The sequence below is a fragment of the Herpailurus yagouaroundi genome, unplaced genomic scaffold (assembly GCF_014898765.1).
Source record: "Herpailurus yagouaroundi ecotype Mexico unplaced genomic scaffold, PumYag 67793, whole genome shotgun sequence".
NCBI classification, from domain to species: Eukaryota; Metazoa; Chordata; class Mammalia; order Carnivora; family Felidae; genus Herpailurus; species Herpailurus yagouaroundi.
In genome coordinates, this window is record NW_024420586.1 from 3229691 (window position 1) to 3249232 (window position 19542).

The 19542-nt window shown below is 38.5% G+C and overlaps 1 protein-coding gene and 1 non-coding gene across 3 annotated transcripts in view; both read left to right on the top strand.

Moving 5' to 3' along the window:
- The window catches only part of POLA1 (DNA polymerase alpha 1, catalytic subunit), a 305357-nt gene that overhangs the window by 34382 nt on the left and 251433 nt on the right, over positions 1–19542 (top strand). For both annotated transcript variants that reach the window (XM_040468858.1, XM_040468857.1), the window contains exons 16-24: positions 784–868; positions 4473–4534; positions 6080–6169; positions 9275–9391; positions 10980–11155; positions 13235–13364; positions 13859–13978; positions 15054–15153; positions 17879–18003. In XM_040468858.1, the coding sequence (XP_040324792.1) occupies positions 784–868; positions 4473–4534; positions 6080–6169; positions 9275–9391; positions 10980–11155; positions 13235–13364; positions 13859–13978; positions 15054–15153; positions 17879–18003 (1005 nt within the window). The remainder of the gene's footprint in view (positions 1–783; positions 869–4472; positions 4535–6079; positions 6170–9274; positions 9392–10979; positions 11156–13234; positions 13365–13858; positions 13979–15053; positions 15154–17878; positions 18004–19542) is intronic.
- LOC121026200 (small Cajal body-specific RNA 24) lies at positions 17041–17170 on the top strand. Its single transcript, XR_005788301.1, has one exon.

A 19542-nucleotide genomic window follows, 5' to 3' on the forward strand; every position in this document is an offset into this window, starting at 1 on the left:
GGGAGACCATTGAGGGAGGCTATTACATGAGTACGTTGATATAATACATTAAAATCTGGATATGAAAATGCAAAAAAAATAGAAAAGACAAGTCTTCTAATAACCGCAGCCCTCAGCGACAACCACTCGTAACATTTTTGTGTATTTCTTTTCTGCCTTCTTTCTCTGCATATTTTAGTAAAAAGCTAGGATTTTACTGTACATGTGATTTGATTTTCTGCTTTTTTCTAGAGTTTTTCCTATGTCTATACTGTTTCTAATCAGAATCGCAGTCCTTGCCATTTACGAAAAACTTAGTAAACGTTTTTTTAAATCTCTACGCCCATTATAGGGCTTGAACTCAGGACTCTGATATCAAGAGTTGCCTGCCAGAAAGTACAGATTTTAAAAAGAAAATGAAGAATACCCACAATGTCTCTTCTTAGTTTTGTCCATTGTCGACATCATCCAGATTATTTGTTACACATATCTATAGCTTGCTTTTTGAAAGAATGAGTCTTTAAACATCACTTACCTGTTTCCTTTGAGATCCCTGGCCTGGGGTTCCGGAGCCCTGAGCTCCAGTTCTAGGTCAGATGGTAATAGTTGTTAATCTCCCGCCTTACCCCTTCCCTCCTCTCCCTTCTGTTTTCTCTGTGTTTTATTTGTTTAAATACTTCTGTAATAAAAAATTAAAATATGGACTAAAATATGTATCTTTTAATATTCTTGGTGGTTTTGGTGAGAATGCAGAATGCATAGTAGGTGTCTGATAAGTGATCTTTTTCCCTCCTTTATTTACAGATTATTGCTGTGGCAGCTTTGGTCCATCACAGCTTTGAGTTAGACAAAGCACCCCCACAGCCTCCCTTTCAGTCACACTTCTGTGGTATGTATTTTTTTTAGCTGGTCTACTAATGGCTTGATTTTAATTTTTCTTATTTTTTCTCCAGCTGTTGGATCAGTAACTCTTTTTTTGATGTTTTCAAGAGTAGTTAGTGCATATTGTTAAACTTTTTTTTTTTTTGGTCAGCTGTGGACACTGAGTTTTATTGGCTTGGTGGCTCCTATTCAGCTAGTTTATCTTGTTTGAGGGGAAGTTGGGAGGCAGTTTGACATCTCTTTTCTCTTCCCGTGGTTATTCTGTTGGGGCATTCTAGTTTTTTTTATTGGGTCAAAATTGTGCTATCACTATTTCCTTTTCATGATGTCATTGTAAAAGCCCATCATAGAAGCCTGAGCAAAGTGTTCTGTGTGGTGAGGCAATATGCCGAGGCATAAATGAGTGTCTACCTATTTGGGAGGAGTTCTAGAAATATCACATTGGAATTGGGTTGTGCTGTGCATAAAATTCAGTTGGTGAAAATTTCACACAGAAATCTGCATGCCTTGAGTCAGCCTCCAAGGAGGATTCTGACCTATTCGATGTTGAAAGCTTGGCCAGGTAAATAACTATTTTTTTTTTTCACTAAACAAGAAAGGGGCATAACACTATTGATCTGTCATGCTTCCTGAAATCTTTTCTAGGCTAGAACCAGCAGTTAACTGGGACAGCATTGCCTGTCTGGTTTTGTGGGTATTAGGAAAGCGGGACTAGGAAAGCAAGCAGAGAAGGAAGTATCATGTGTTATTATTGTGAAGTTTCCCCTCTTTAAGTGGGGTGAAATACACAGAAAAACATGACAGTGAGGATATCGTGGAAAGTACATGGAAGAGAGCAGTCATTAGCTCATTTCAGCATGTATTTATTCACCTGCTGTGTATGCCATGGTGTGAACAGCTGTTTTGAGTGACAAAGAACTTATAGTGAGGGCAGCTTTGGTCATCTTTATTTTTCTAATTTTGAGAAGGTTGGAGTTCCTTCATTGTACACTGGTTAAGGCTTTGGTGGTGGTGGAACCCCCTTAGGGAAGTTAAACATCCTCCATTCTGCCTCAGATGGAGGGAAGGAAGATGTTTCATCAAAGTAGTTTTAACAGTTAATAGGAGCTTAGAGTTCTGTGCGTGGTTTTTCCTTTTTTTAGATGTAATCTTTTAAACTTTTTAAACATTGAGGTATAATTGACATGTAACATTTTAGTTTCAGGTGTTTAGCGTAACAATTCGATAATTGTATGTATCATGAAATGATCACAATAAGACTAGTCAACATCTGTCATCATAGCTTGAAAATGGTTTTTCCTGTGATGAGAACTTTTAAGATTTACTTTCTTAGCAACTTTGAAACATGCAGTACAGTATTAACTAAAGTCACCGTGCTGTACATTACATTTTGGTGGCTTACTTATAACTGAAATTTGCACCTTTTGACTGTCTTCACCCAATTCCTGTGGGTCCCCTGCCCCATCGCATCCTGCCCCACGACATCTGGCAGCCATAAGTCTCTTATCTGTATCTATGATCTCATTTTGCTTTTGTTTTTTTTAGATTGCACATATAAGTGAGATCATGCAGTATTTATTTTTCTGTCTGACTTACTTTGCTTAGCATAATATCCCTCATGGTCTTTCCGTGTTGTCACAAATGGCAAGGGTTCCTTATTTTTTTTAAATTTTATTTTAGAGAGAGAGCGAGCATGTGCAAGCATGAAAGAGGGGCAGAGGGGGAAAGAGAATCTTAAGCAGGCTCCACACTGATCTCCAACACGGGACTCAGTCCCATGACCCTGGGATCATGACCTGAGCTGAAATGAGTCAGATGCTCAACCCACTGAGCCACCCAGGTGCCCCATGATTTCCTTATTTTTTTTTAATGGCCGACTAATATTCCATTGTATAAATATGCCACTTCTGTTTGTTCATTCATTAATTGATGGGCACTTAGGTTGCTTCCATTTCCTGGCCCTTGTAAATCATGTTGCAGTGACCATGGGGGCACAGAGTTAGTGATTTCATGTTCTTCAGACAAATACCCAGAAGTAGAATACCTAGATCATATGGAAATTCTACTTTTAAGTTTTTGAGGAACCTCCTTTCTGTTTTCCATAGTGGCTGCACCAGTTTTACATTCCCACTAGCAGTATGTATACAAGGGTTCCCTTTACTCCACATCCTAGCCAACACTTGTTGTTTCTTGTCTTTTTTATTTTTAAGTAGGCTCCATGCTCAAGGTGGAGCTTGAACTCACGACCCTGAGATCAAAAGTCACATGCTCTACCAACTCATCCAGCCAGGCACCCTTCTTGTCTTTTTGATGATAGCAATTCTGACAGGTGTGAAGTGATATCCCAGTGTACTTTTGGTGTCCATTTTCTTGATGACTGTGATGTTGACCAGTTTTTGATGTACGTGTTGGCTATCCGTATGTCTTCTTTGGAAGAATGTCTGTTCACAGCCTTTGCCCATTTTTTTTGAAGTAGGCTCCATTCCCAATGTAGGGCTTGAACTCAAGAGTTCATGCCAGCCAGTCCCTAGCCTTTGCCCATTTTTATTTTTTCATTAAAAAAAATTTTTTTTAATGTTTATTTATATTTGAGAGAGAGAAAGAGAGAGTGGGGCAGAGAGCGAGGAAGACAGAACCTGAAGCAGGCTCCAGGCTCCAAGCTGTCAGCACAGAACCACCAACCAAAGTGGTGGGTTCGTCAACCCACGAACCACCAAAGTCAGATGCTTAAACGACTGAGCCACCCAGGCGCCCCTGCCCATTTTTAATTGGATTGTTTGGGGTTGCTCTTGGGTTCTATGAGTTCTTGTTGTATTTTGAATATTGATCTCTTATCAGATAAATTATTTGCAAATACTTTCTCCCATTTGTTAGGTTGCCTTTTCATTTTGTTGATGGTTTCCTTGGCTGTGCAAGAGCTTTTTATTTTGATGTAGTACCACTTGATTCTTTTTGCTTTTGATACCTTTGCTTTTGGTGTCAAATCCAAAAAATCATCGCCAAGACCAGTGTTAGAGAGCTTACTGCCTATGTCTTCTAAGAGTTTTATGGATTCAAGTCCTTACATTCAAGTCTTTAAGGCATTTTCAGTTGGCTTTTGTGTGTGGTGTTTTGTGGTCCAGTTTCATTTTTTTGCATGTGGCTGTCTGGTTTTCACATCACCACATAGTAAAGAGACTGTCCTTTTCCCATTGTATATTCTTAACTCCTTGTCATACTGACCATATATACATGCATTAATTCCTGAGCTCTCTGTTCTGTTCCTTTGATCTGGATGTCTGTTTTTATGCCAATACCATACTGTTGGCATGACTACATCTTTGTAGTGTAGTTTGAAATTACTAGCATGATGCCTCCTGCTTTGTTGTTCTTTCCCAAGATTGCTTTGGCTATTTGGGGTCTTTTGTGGTTCCATAATGAATTTTAGGATTGTTTAGGCTTTTCTTTTGAGGTCCAACAACATGACCATTGGAAATACTTGAATCTCTCAATTCTTTAGAGATTAGGGGGTATTTGTTTATATTTAAAACAGTTTCCATTTAGAAACCTGCAGCATATGTGTACTTGAAATTGGACTAAGATGGTGATGGAATCTTTTTTCCTTCTTACAGTTATATCTAAACCAAAGGACTGTATTTTTCCATATGCTTTCAAAGAAGACATTAAGAAAAAGGTAAAGAACTCATTATTTATTCCTTTTAAATTTGAAGCATCTATTTAGGAAAAGAAAAGGAGGATGGTCTAGATTAGCATAAATAGGCTTATTTTGTATGTTAATTTATTAGGTCTATTCTTGCTAGTTTGGACTGACATGAATCCATTCAAAATGTATTAGAAATATAAAATAGAAACATTATTGAATGTTTTACCACCTGAAAATAACGTGATTCTGTACGCTAGTAGTAGACACTTAGGCTCAAGTCCTCCTTCAGATGGCTTCAGGGGAGGCCTTTCTGAAATGCACGATCATGTGATTACTGTTTTGGGAAACTGTTGGGAAGAGTACTCACCCCACTCCCCAGTTTGAAGAAAGCCGAGTGTAGTTGGATATGAAAAGGGACATGTATTGGAAAGGTCGATACGTGCTGGTTGGAATTGGTAGGGATCTCTCAACTCCCAGATACTACATGAAGTTTTCATGGGTCCTTAATAAAATAGAAAGTGGGGAAAAAGGAGTATAATGTAGTGAGCTTGTCACAAGGGTAAATGTATTCATATAAAGAATTTGTTTTCTGGAGACTATGTGGAATGCTTGCATTCACACATGTGTGTGTTGGTTTTTTTTTTTTTTTTAATGTTTTCACTTGACAAAATTAAAAGTTAGCAACCTTGTCAGGTTCCACTTACTTTAAGTTGGCTTGAGAAGTCCAGTAGTCTGGAGGTGCTGTTGGATCAGGCTATTACTTATGAAGTGCCCTGAAGTACCTATCCAAGTAAAATGACTTAGGAAAATTCCTTTTGAGTCAAACTGATACTTTGTAGCCGAACTAGTTATAGCAAACACGTAGCTATCAACTTCCATTTTAGGAGAGTCTTAATAAGAGCGGATCTTTTGAATACCTGATTTATATTCAGTAATCCAAGTGGAAGCCTTTTGTGTGAAGATAGGTTTTATTTATACTTAACGACACTTATAATTCTTAAATGTATGCTAGTTTTCATTCTAGTTTCTTATTTATAGTTTCTTACTCCACTCTTGCAGATTAGTTTATACAATCCTTGGGATTTCTTTATGTGGTAAATACACAAACAGCAGTCTATCAGGGATTATATAGGAAAGTAAGTAATGTTTTTGTTGGGTACTCTGATTCATATGCTTGTGTGATATGTCGAGATACACAAGTGTGTCTCTGTGGAGGGACATATCTGCCCTTCATAGTGCTTAGCATTTAAAATTTTGCTTTATTTACTTCACACACTGTATGTTAGCCAATTTGACAATAGATTATATTAAAAATAAAATGAAAAGTTTAAACAGAAATTTTAAAAATCCCACATAAAATTTTCTCTATTTACTCATTTATTACTAGGATGAGCTTCTCAGAGACTTTGGGCAATTGTTACTGTGAAACCTAGAATAAGCAATATCATTGCTTCTGTTAGTTTTGAAATGGATAGTTTCTTTTAATTCTAAGAAATCTAATCCTGCTTGAACAGGGAGCCAAAGTATAGTACTTACAAGTAAAGAGTAAGTGACCGGTATGTTTTTATCTAACAGAATGTGAAGGTTGAGATCGCTGCAACGGAAAGAACGTTGCTAGGTTTTTTCCTCGCCAAAGTTCACAAAATTGATCCTGATGTCATTGTGGTGAGTAGGTGTCTCGTCATGCTGTTGGGGACTCTTCATTCCTTAGTTCTCAGTACTTGTTGAACAGCAGAGAATCTTTTTTTTTAATTGAGGTAAAAACTGGTATATAACATTATGTAAGTTTCAGGTTTGTAGTAGTATAACTCTACGTCTGTATATAGTACAAAATGATGACCGCCTAAAGCATAGTTACTATCCATCACTGCACAGTTGATTCCCTTCGCTCTTCGGCCCACCCCCCAAGCCCCTTGCCCTCTGATAATTAGAAGTCTGTTCTCTGCATCAGTGAGTTTTTGTATTGGTTGTGTGTTTGCTTTTTTAGATTTCACTTAGCATAATACCTTCAGGGTCCCTTCAGGTTGTTGGAAAAGGCACACTTTCATTCTTCTTTATGGCTCAGTATATTCCTCTGTGTGTGTGTGTATGTGTACCATATCCTCTTTATCCATTCATTCACTGATGGATGGTTTGTTTTGATATGTTGGCTGTTATAAATAATGCTGCACTGAACATAGGGCTGGATGTATCTTTCCGAATTAGTGTTTTTACATTGAAATAAATACCCAAAGTGGAATAGGTGGATCATATTGTAGATTTGTTCTTAATTTTTTGATTTCTGTAGTGGCTGCAACAATTTACATTCCCACCAACAGTGCAAGAGAGTTCCCTTTTCTCCATGTCCTCTCCAATGCTTGTTATTTCTTGTCCTTTTGATAATAGACATTCTAACAGGTGTTAAGGTAGTTTTAATTTGCATTTCCCTGATAATTAGTGACATTGAACATCTTTTCATGTGCCTGTTAGGTATCTGTGTCTTCTTTGGGAAAATGTCTGTTCAGGTTCTCTGCCCATTTTTAATGTTTTTTTTTTTAATTTTATTTTTTGAAAGTCAGAGAGAGGGCATGAGCAAGGGAGGGAGGGGGTGAGACACAGAATTCAAAGCAAGCTCCCTGAGAGCCCAATGTGGAGCTCGAACCCACGACCGTGAGATCATGACCTGAGCCGAAGTCAGACGCTCAACCAACTGAGCTACCCAAGCTCCCCTCTGCCTATTTTTAAATGGGGTTGTTGGTTTTTTTTGTTGTTGATTTGTATGAGTTCTTTATATATTTTTTTGAATCTTCAGAGTGAAATAACCCTATGGACTGGTGGGAATTGCTGTATTTTCCTCTAACAGAAAGGGGGAAAAAGAGCCAGCCCACTATGAAATAGTTCTTTTCCTCTAATAGAATAGCAACTCATGAGTTATTGTTGATGTTTAGGATATTCCATTTATTTCCAGCCTATATAAGTAAGTAAACTTACCTATAAGTAAGTAAACTTGTGTTGTTAACTGTTGGTTCCTGTACATTTTTGGATTAGTGGCCCAGCTGTATATTGGTCATAGGAGTTAATTCCCTCGATTTGGTGTCAGTCTGCAAAGTGTTTGTATTTCAATTTCATGAGCTCAGTGCATCTCTCTCTCTATTTTTTAAGATTTTATTTTTAAGTAATCTCTACACCCAACGTGGGACTTGAACTTACAACCCCAAGATCAAGAGTCACAAATTCTTCCAACTGAGCTGCCCGGTACCCCGAGCTCAGTGACTCTCTATGACCTATTCCTTTGAGAGCTCAGGGCTAGGAATTTTTTTTTTCCCCTTGGTAACTGAGTATGCTTCCACTAAATAGGAAGAGGTAATAGTTCATTGAGTTATGTTTGCCCCAGTTTTTAAGAGTCACAAAGCAACATTTTGCTTTATGTTTCCTCTGGCTTTAGTTTGTAGGCTCTTCGATGTGATTTCTTCTCCTGCCCACCACCCAGTTAACGGATCAAATTATGCTGTGATTTTGATGGTTTTGGAGAAAAGTAGGAATGTAAATGCATGTATTTTAAGTATGATAATGGTAATTTAGTTACATTGAAGCCTTGCAAAACAATGTGTGGTATATATTTGTCCACATTCATTTTTGCTCTTGGATATCTATCTTGACCGTGGTGTGGCCAAAGTACCTAGAGCCTGAAGTTTGTTATCAGGTATCTCTGCATACTTCCCTTACAGTATTCCCTTACATTACTCTAGGACCCATCTTGAAAACACCAGGAAGATTCTGTCCACAGTGCCCTATTGTGGCGTTCCGGCTCAGAACTAGATCCTCACCCAGTCTCCCCTGGCAGTCTCTCTTGGGCCCCAAGGAGATGTCGTGGTGCCTAGGGTGGCCTGGCTTAGCATGTTAGAGCCAAGCCAAGTCTGTGTGTGAGGAATCCAAACTGATGTAAGAGAGAATCCTGACACGGGTTTGAGTCCCTAATCCCAGGCATGATAATTTGGAAATGAGACTTCCTTGTGTCCTTGGGTCTCTTAATTTAATAGACAAAAGTGCCATAAATATATAGTGGTATACATCTTTAAGTAAAATTCATAACAAGTAAATCAGTTTATTGATCTGATTTATTTTAAACTTGTGTCTAGTTTTTTAATAAACATGGGCATTGAACCATATTATTCACACAATGGAAATTATCATTATAGACATGGAAAATTTGGTTGCATTTTTCAGGTAATTTCTACCTGGTATGGTTTGCTTCCTTGAACTGTTGAGTGTTATTATATATTTTGTCGCGTATTGATTAAGAGTCTAAATCAGTAGTGTTTGAACTCAGTTCTTCAAGAAGCAAGTAGCTGCAGTTCCTGAGTTTTCGAAGAGTCTGTGTGAACTATCACACAACACAGGCAGGCTCTCTGTTTTTAAGGAATTAAAATGGAATTATTTGAACACAGCTTTTACTGATCACAAAAAAGTGTGGGACATAAAAATTTGCATTTGCTTTTGAGACTGTGAGGCATGAGCTGCAAATTAAAAGACATCATATGAACCTTGCATCAATTAGGATGAAATAAAGTTTATTCCAGCAATCTGCTTAGCTTTGTTAATGTCAAGGCTAATGAATGCTGCTGATGAATAAATTCCTGAAGAAGAAAGGACCCCAATCGGAGGTAAGCTCATGATGCCTTCAATTAGAGACGAGAAAAAGAAAGGGCAAAGAAATTCTATGCGTATGAAGATAAATCTTCTCATTTGCGTTTGTTACAATGTTATTGGCTGCCTTCTTTTTCTGACTAGGGTCATAATATTTATGGATTTGAACTGGAAGTGCTCCTGCAGAGAATTAACGTGTGCAAAGTTCCTCACTGGTCCAAGATAGGTCGACTGAAGCGATCTAACATGCCAAAGCTAGGGGTAATAATAATTTTCAAAATCTTACTTCTTGACTTGGCTTCTTTACATGGAATAGCTACCTGGGAACACACTGGGCTTCTTTGAGTAAGAATTGGTTGTCTTGTGATAGGACATTTTAACTTAGGCACTGAACATCTTTTCCTTTGAATGTGGCATTTTATTGGTAGAAGCCACTGGTAGTTTTTAAAATCAGCTATTAGAATCTAGAGACAGCACATACATGTTACCTCCACTCCATCATTACCAAAGCTGTAGCCCTTAGAGCAGAGATCAGCCAGTGTTCTCATTCACTACAGAGAGGGCAGGGAAGAGTGGGAGGGAGCTGATGTTGAACGTATGAGAAGGCTGTGGGCTAAGTGCCTTCTGCGTTAGTTGCCTGTCACAGCAACTCCAGTTTGACTGTACTTCTCACAGGGGTAGCAGAACTTGTTCAAGATCATAGGGCTAGGGTGGGAAAGAACTGAGATTTTGAGCTAGGCCTGTCTTGACTCTTTTAAAGTCTATGTATTTTTCATTCTACCTACTTGTTTTGGTGGTTTTTGTATGAAGCCACCTTCGTTTCCCAAGCCTCATAGTGCTTAACATCTTGTTTCACTTAAAGCTCATAAGGAAAAATGGGCATGTTGCCTCATCAGAGAACTTAGGAATCTGTATGTTTTATAATGCTCTCCAGAGGATTCTGCTAACGCAGATTGGAGTTGGGGCCGGTGCTGTTGCTTCTGTTCCTATTCATATCTTTAAGGTGATACAGAGTTATTAACCTTCATCCCAGCCCTTGATTTACTATTTCCTTACCCCTTCATGGTTTTCTTTGTATGGCATCGTCTCTGTGAGGTCTCCCACGGCTACCCTATTTAAGATGCAGCCCCCCTAAATTGCCATATTCCTCACATGTTCTACTTTTTCTCTTTTCCATATGCTTATTACCTCCTAAAGCTATATAGCTTCTTGATTTTGATGTTTATTTGTTGTCATCTATTTCAGATGAGATTAGGAATCTTTCATTTTTTTTTTAAACGTTTATTTTTGAGACAGAGACAGAGCATGAACGGGGGAGGGTCAGAGAGAGGGAGACACAGAATCTGAAACAGGCTCCAGGCTCTGAGCTGTCAGCATAGAGCCCGACGCGGGGCTCGAACCCACGGACCGCGAGATCGTGACCTGAGCCGAAGTCGGCCGCTTAACCGACTGAGCCACCCAGGCGCCCCGGGAATCTTTCATTTTTTTAATGTTTTTATTTATTTTTGAGAGACACAGCCTGAGCGGGGTGGGCGCAGAGAGAGAGGGCGACAGAGGATCCAAAGTGGGCTCCGCACTGACAGCAGCGAGCCGGACGTCAACTGACTGAGCCACCCAGGCGTCCTAGGAATCTTTTCTCTTTGGCTCAGTGCTATCTCCCTGGTGCCCAGAACAGTGTCAGCTCTATAGTGAACGTTCAGAAATACTTGAGTGACAGCTGACGGAGTGGGCGAATAGGAGATTGAGAGTTTCCTCATTGTAATTGTGGACTAGCTTCGAAGTCGGTTGGAATAGAATGTTCCCAGTGTCTGCTTATCCATGGCATTTGCTTTTTGTCCTTCCCCTGTAGGGCAGGAGTGGACTTGGTGAAAGAAATGCTACCTGTGGCCGAATGATCTGTGATGTGGAAATTTCGGCAAAGGAATTAATTCGTTGTAAAAGCTACCATTTGTCTGAACTTGTTCAACAGATTCTGAAATCTGAAAGGGTTGTGATCCCAGTGGAAAATGTACGAAATATGTACAGGTATGCTCCTGGGTGCTTCGGAATTTGTCTGCCTTGAAATGAGCAATAGCAAGAGGCCAGCATCACCGTGAGGCTGGAGGGACAGGAGAGTGTGGTGTTCTGGAGGGGAACTGCCTCCGTGTCAGTACCAGCATCTCTGTGACTTTAATAATTTGAATTATTTTGCCTCTTGAATTATTCTCAGTTTATCAGTTTACCTCCATCTCCCTCACCCATCCTAATCTCATCTAGGTGTTTCCCAAGAGCGGTTTGGAAATTGATGTGATATTTAGGTTTCCACCCTTAATTCATTAATTCAGAAGTTAGTATAAATCTTTTAGAAATAGAAAAACTGAGACATCATGAAGTTACGTGGAGATGCTACTTGGTTATTTCTTTTTTCCATCTTTATTGAAGTAGAATTGACAAATAGAAATTGTGTATATTTAATGTGTTCAAATTAATGTTTTATAAATGTATACATTGGGAAATAATTACCATCGTCAAGCTGATTAACATATCTGTCACCTCACATGGTTACTGTTTATTTCTTTTCTTTTTTGTGTGGTTACAACACTGTAGATGTACCCTCTCAGCAAATTTCAAGTACACAATGCGGTATGGCTAACTGTAGTCACATTGCTGTACATTAGACCTTCTGAACTCATTCATTTTGTACAACTGAACCTTTGTGCTTCTTTCCTAAATAAGATTTCTTCTACTCCTCTTGCCACTTCTCATTGTTTTCTTCCCATGCCTCCCAAGTCCTTGGACTGCTTCTCTTTTCTGACTACACTCCCTCTAGGTGAGCTCGTGGAGTCTCAGCACTTCGCTAGTATGTGGGTGCTGATACCTCCTGGTTTGGTATCTTCACCTTCAGCCTCTCCCTTGATTTCCAGACTCCTGTATACACCTGACTGTTCTACCTGATGTCTAATATGAACCTCCACCCTAACTTGTTCAGAAGCTCAACTCCTGATATTTTCCCCTAGGCTCCTCTTGGAGTTTTTCCCTAAGAGTGACACCTCTTAATTTTCCAGTACTACTGGAAACCTCCAAAGTTATCTTCAGCCCAAAACCTTTGAGGCTTCCATGGGTCCTCTTTCTGATAGATATCCCATGTTTGAGCCATCACAAAGTCCTGTCAGCTCTGTCTTCAAAATAGATCTAGATCTGACCCCTTCTTTTCCCCTCCATTGAACCTATCCTGGTCCAAGCTACCCTCCCCTTTCCCTGAATTAATGAGTCTTATGTCAGCTTCTTCTTTGGTCTCTTTGATTTTGCCCTTGACCCTTTGCTGTCTGTTTTCAACCCAGGAACCAGGGGTATCTTGCTAAAGTTAAGTCAGATACTGCACTCTGCTCAAAATCTTCCGGTGACTTTCACTTTCATTTAGAGTAAAAACCAAAGTTCTTACTGTGACTTACAAGGTCCTTTACAGTGTGTGTCTCTGCCTTTTACTCTGTCCTTCTGACCTTTTGAATGTGCCGTTCTCCTCAGACATCCGTCCGCAAGGATTGCCCCCTTACCTCTTCAAACAGTTCTTTAGTCCAAGTCACCTCTTTCCTGGTCCCCTAACTAAATAAAATTACATTCTCTGCTCCTGACACTTAATATTTCCTTTGCTTCTTAATCTTTTCTCCTTAACATTGAACATTATATAACATACCTTTTATATGTATTTTAACTTATACTCTGTCTCCCCCCTTGAAGACCTAAGCCCCACGAGGATGGGTATTTTTGTCTTCTGGTTACAGCCAGAATCTATTTGCCTGGCACATAGTCGGCGTGTAATACCTACTTACTAGATGGATTGAATATATCGATTTGGGTAGTTTCCAGGTTGTAGTTAATGCATAACTTTACTTTGTATTTATGGGATTTTTTGTGTGTGTGTTTTGGAGAAGGGCATTGGGATCAGTGACATGAATGAATTCGTAGTTTCATACTAACCTTATTTTAAATTGTTTCCAAAGCCAAGGTGCCATTGCTCTGAAGTTAATCATAGCAAATTTTTTTGTAATATTTTATGAAGTCCTGATTATAGTCATTGTTTCCTTTAATTACTTGATTCTGTTTCATTCTTACTTTTCTGTACAGTGAATCTTCTCATCTGTTGTACCTGTTGGAACACACCTGGAAAGATGCCAGGTTCATTTTGCAGATCATGTGTGAGCTAAATGTTCTTCCATTAGCATTGCAGATCACTAACATCGCCGGGAACATTATGGTAAATTTAACTTAGAAAGGGGGAAAAAGCATTTCCTGTTGGATTCAGTGTTTGCTTGGGGTAGTTGTTATATGATAATGAGCCTAAATGCATGCTTATAAAATGAGTAACTTGTACTCTGAAAGCTGGGCTTCTTTTGTAAAATGAACTGGCTGTGAGAAGGGGAGGAAAACCAGGTGCAGACTATGTTGAAATTTGGGTGAACATAAGGATCATCTCTAACATCTGGATGTGTCTGATTTGCGGAACGGTCTATTTGGCAGTAAAGAAATAGCCCAAGTTGCCAGTATTTTAAGCTTTCTTTGTCTCTTTTTAACTATAGTGCTTAAAGAAAACGTTAGGATTAATTTTGTACCTTCTTATTTTTAAAGCAGCTCTTATTAGGAAGAATGATTGTGAAAGAGGTGCCATGATTAAATTTACCACCTCAAAGTTGGTTTTGTTTGTTATTTGTTAGGGTTTTGAGCTCAAATTTAAAACATTCTCTTTCATAGTCTAGGACTCTGATGGGCGGACGATCCGAACGTAATGAGTTCTTGTTGCTTCATGCATTTTATGAAAACAACTATATTGTGCCTGACAAGCAGATTTTCAGAAAGCCTCAGCAAAAACTGGTGGGTCCACAATTGCATAGGGTTTTGCTTTTTTTTTTTTTAAATCCTCTCCCCTTTTATTACTTAGGTGGCTTTTATCACGGTGATAACTTGTGCTTCCAAAATAATGAATCCTCTGTATACTCTCAAAACCATGTCAGATTTGTTCCTTTGTGTTTCGGTGGTGATTTCCTTCTTTACTTTTTTTCTGTGTAGATAAAAATTTTATGTGAAATATGAACTACTTTGAGGATAGCATTAAGCCTCTTTGATGGATGACCATACAAGGAAGGTATTGCGCCACCCTAGCTGTATCCAAAGTTAGATACCAGTTAAACCTTTTATTTCCTTAAATGCACGAGCCTTTATTTTTTGTTGCTTTGTTGCAGCTTTATGTGCTAGCAGGATCAGGTCACCACAGTTTTCTGAAGTGGCCTCCTTGACATTGAAACTAAAACTTAGCTACTGTTTTGTTAGCACTGATAGCAATTTGACTCAAAAGGGGAATTTAATGTTAAGATGGTTCACCTTCCTGGATTTGATTTGTGCACATCAAAATTGGTATAAAGAATATTAACTTACAGCAGTTTGACTTCTGCTGAGGTATTGAATATTGATTGGTTATTAATCTACCTGGAATGAATTTTCAGTCTACAGACACACTCATTTTAAGTGTCCAAATTAGAATAATGACTATATCTGTATGAAATAGTTTATATTTCTGCATCATGATTGTTAGAGTGATGAATTTAAGGAGACTCTTCTACCTTAGATTTTACGGAATATGAAGTGTTGTATTTTTAGTATCCATTGATTTAAAAATAAAAGGTTCTATGAATTCAGAAACATTTTCAAGTAAAATTTGCATATTTATTAATTCAGGGCTACAATGTTTTGGCAACTCCCACGCTTGGCCTTTGTTTGGGTTTGTGAGCATGTTACAGTAACTGTTGTTCCACAGAGGTGGGACCACTAGCTAAAAGTGAAGGTTGTTTGTTAGAACTGTGTACTGCGGTTGGAGAAGGGGGAATCCTAAAACTTCTTAATTAGCTAATTAGTTGCTGGCTGCTGAAGTTGTCATTCCATTTGACATTAGGGAGATGAAGATGAAGACCTCGATGGAGATGCCAATAAATACAAGAAAGGACGTAAGAAAGCAGCTTATGCTGGAGGCTTGGTACTGGACCCTAAAGCTGGTAAGGCTGTGCGGCAGGTTGCTTTGCCCCTGGTGTTAAGGAATTTTTAATGCAGACCTGGGTTTGAGAAGCTAGAAGACCTGAATTGTATTTTCTAGGTTAGCAAATAGATCTTGTAATGACCTTATTTTGTTTTAGGTTCTTTTGAAAATCTCGTTTGCCGGTCACCTGACCTGAATTAACATGAATATTTTTTATTTGCTGCGTTCCAAGAAAGCTTTGTTTATGGACACTGAAGTTTAAATTTTGTGTAATGTTTGCATATCATGAGATAGTCTGTTTAAAAAAAATTTTTTTGACCGTTTAAGGATGTAAACACTATTATTGGCTCGTGAGTGGTACACAAAGAAGGGGTAGGCTCAGTTGGGTCTGCACAGAGTTTGCTAGCCCCTAGTCCAGTATAGAGCCCTTTGCCTTCTGGTGGGAGCACCTGTGGCTTGTCCCATCTGCTCTGGAGGGCTGGCTCTGCCTCTTCCTGAGCTGCCAGGACCCATTAGGCTGGACGGCAAAGTTAAAGGGAGTACGGACAGTAACCACCACATTGAACTTTAACAGCAGAGTAACCAGTTCTTATTGTCATTAATGGCAAAGAAGATGTTTGGTGGTATGCAGAGCTAGACAGGATCTTTTTTTTTTTAACCTTCAACTATTTTTAAGTGTACAGTTAAGTAGCGTTAAGTGTATTTACATCGTTGTATGGGAATAATGTGAATTTTATCAAGTAACTTGAACTCTGAGTAGGAGACTTTTTTGACAAAAGTGATTTTATTATTGGGGCACCTGGGTGGCTGTGTCAGTTAAGCTTCCAAGTGTTGATTTCGGCTTGGGTCATGATCTCACGGTTTGTGGGTTCTAGCCCTGTGTCGGGCCCTGCGTTGTTAGGCTACTTGGGATTCTCTCTCATTCCCTCTCTGCCCTTCCCCTGCTTGTGTGTGCTTGCTCTCTCTCCCTCTCTCTCTCAAATAAGCTTTTTTAAAAAAGTGATTTTTATTAGTTTTATTGAAAAAGATCTGTAGTCCTTTGGTGTTAGATAGATCTAGACTTAAATTCTGTGTGATCTTGGGCTCCCTCTTGAACCTCTGTAAGCCTTGTTTTCCTCTTCTGTAAAATGGAGATAGGAGAAATATAGACCCTTGAAATTAATACAACACTGTATGTTAACTACACCAGAATTTTTTAAATGTTTGTTTATTTTTGAGAGAGAGAACGCAAGCAGGGAAGGGCAGAGAGAGGGACGGAAGATCTGAAGTGGACTCTGCGCTGTCAGCAGCGTTGAATGTGGGGCTGAAACTCACAAACTGTGAGGTCATGACCTGGGCTGAAGTCTGCTGCTCAACTGACTGAGCCAGGTGCTCCCAGAATTTTATTTTTGACTACATTAGAATTAAATTTTTTTTAATGTTTATTTTTTGAGAAAGAGCCAGAGCGTGAGTGGGGGAGGGGCAGAGAGAGAGGAGACAGAATGTGAAGCAGGCTCCAGGGTCTGAGCTGTCCGCATGGAGCCCGATGTGCGGCCTGAACCCACAAACTACGAGATCGTGACCTGAGCTGAAGTCAGACCCTTAACTGACTGAGCCACCCAGGCATCCCTTGACTACACTAGAATTCAAAAAAAAAAAAAAATCTCCCACACAGGGATTTAAGGAAAAAAATGATTATTTATTTTTTGCATATAATTTATTGTGAAGTTAGCTAACATACAGTGTATACAGTGTGCTCTTGGCTTCAGGAGTAGATTCCTGTGATTCATCACTTACATACAACACCCAGTGCTCATCCCAGTAAGTGCCCTCCTCGCTGTACGTCACCCATAAAATGATTGTTTGGTATAGTGCTTGACAGAGTATGCTATCAATATGTTTGCTGTTGGTTTTATTTTTTTAATACTGGACATTTATTTTGATTCAGTTTCTTCTTAAGGTGAAGATAACTCTTTGTAAATGTCCTAGAGAAATATAGTAGCTTTCTGTTCACCCTTTGCAAGTGAAAAGGGTGGATCGTTCCACTGCTGACATTTATATACGTCTCTTGTCTGATTTTAACACCATTTGTGTACAGGTGAGTGGGCTTCCCATTTTATTCTTATGATGGTAAAATATGTATGTATACACACACACACACCAGTGAGTAGTTATATATATATATGTGTATATGTATATATATATGTGTATACGCATATTACATATGTGTATTACATATATATGTATACACATATATATATGTGTATACACACACGTGTGTGTGTGTGTGTGTGTATATATATATATATACATGGATCACTAAATATTTTGGGGGCAGAGGTGGTAGGGTAGGTGGGAGGGAATGCTTACTTGAAGGAGAATTTTACAACATTTTTTTGAAATGGATATGACGCCTATCTAAAGTAACTGATATGAGAAGGTGTTTGCCCATCATAATGGTGTACTTTGGGGCTGCTGTGGAAAGGTTCATTGTAGCTGGTTTCAAGGTAAGACAGGATCTCTTTTTTCCTCTTTGGTGACCTGAATTTTCACTCTAATACAAGTTGTTTTTATGGAGTGATAGTTGAGTACTTTTTTCTATTGGTGTAACTCACAGCTTTCAATGTTATATTGTATTTAATATACATACTACATTCGGTAGTTCTTCTAATGTTATGTTTTGACACATCTGCTTTTTTGTAACCCCCCTTCCCCCACCTCCTTTTTTCTTAAAGGCTTTTTGTAACATGACTTTTTTATTGCAGGTTTATATGATAAGTTTATTTTGCTCCTGGACTTCAACAGTTTGTATCCTTCCATCATTCAGGAATTCAATATTTGTTTTACAACAGTGCAAAGAGTTGCTTCAGAGGCACATAAAGCTACAGAGGTTGGTATTCAATTTGGGGGCTCTTTAAATTGAGATTAAAAACACTGTTTAAAGAAGGAAGAGAACCAAAGGGGTTAGCATTCTAGTTTTTCCTCTTAAGGATACAATTTGTCTTTTCTTAGTGGTCAAAACAGGGGGAAGGTTGAGTAGATGGAAATTTTCACTTGTTCTGTATCATTTTTATTTAACAACTTTACTGAGATGTAATCCATATACCATGCATTTCATCCATTTCAAGTGTACAATTTAATGGCTTTTAGTGTAGTCACTGAGTTTGCAGCCTTTGCCACAGTCAATTTTAGGGCATTTTCGTTACTCCCCAAAGAACCCCCCTACCTTTTAGCTGTACCCTCCCTCACTCCCTCCTTTCCTTCCAGACCTTGACAACTAGTAATCTTTCTGCCTCCGTAGGTTTATGTACTTTGGACATTTCACATAGATGGAATCATATGTGACCTTTTATGTCGGGCTTATTTCACTTAGTATACTGTTGTCAAGATTCATCTGCACTATAGCATGTATTAGTACTTCATTCCTGTTTATTGCTGAATACTATTCCATTGTATGGATCTGTATCACATTTTTATGATATATATGATATGTAGGATATATTTGATATATATGACATATCTGTGATACATGGTACGTATATATTTATATATATATATATACACACACACACACATATATATAAGTCACACATTTATTTTAGAATCATCTTGTCAGTTTATGCAACAATGCCTGCTCTGCTTTTGATAGGGATTGTACTGGATCTTTAGATTGATTTGGGAAGTATTGCCATCTTAATGTTAAGCCTTCCAATCCATGAAAATTGGGTCTTTCCATTTAATTAGGTCTTTAATTCCTTTCAGTGATGTTTTCTAGTTTTCACTGTACAACTCTTCTTTTATTAAATTTATTCCTAAATATTTCATTCTTGATGCTATTGTAAGTGAAACTGTTTATTTTATTTTTGGATTGTGCATTGCTAGTGTATTGAAATATAACTGATTTTTGTGAACTGATCTTGTATCCTGCAACTTTGCTGAAGTCATTTATCGGCTCTAATAGTTTTGTGGATTTGTTAGGGTTGTCTACATATTGTATGTTATCTGCAAAAGTAGTGTTAATTCTTTCTTTATAATCTGGCTGCCTTATATTCCTTCTTCTTTTTTTGCTTAATGGCTCTGGCTAGAACCTCCAGTATAATACCGAATAGAATTGGCAAGAGCAGACGCCTTTTTCTTGTTCCTGGTCTTAGGGGGAAAGTATCCAGCCTTTATTTCACCATTAAGTATGATGTTAACTGGGGGTTTTCCATAGATGGCGTTTATCAGGTTGAGGAAATTCCCTTCTGTTCCTAGTTTGTTGCGTGTTTTTATCGTGAATGGGTATTGGATTTTGTCAACTACTTTTTCTTTATTGAGATGATCATGTGCTTTTTGTCCTTTATTCTCTTTATGTTTTGTTTTCCTTTTTTAGATGTTTATGCATTTTCAAGAGAAAGAGAGAGAGAGTGTGTGTGTGTGTGTGTGTGCG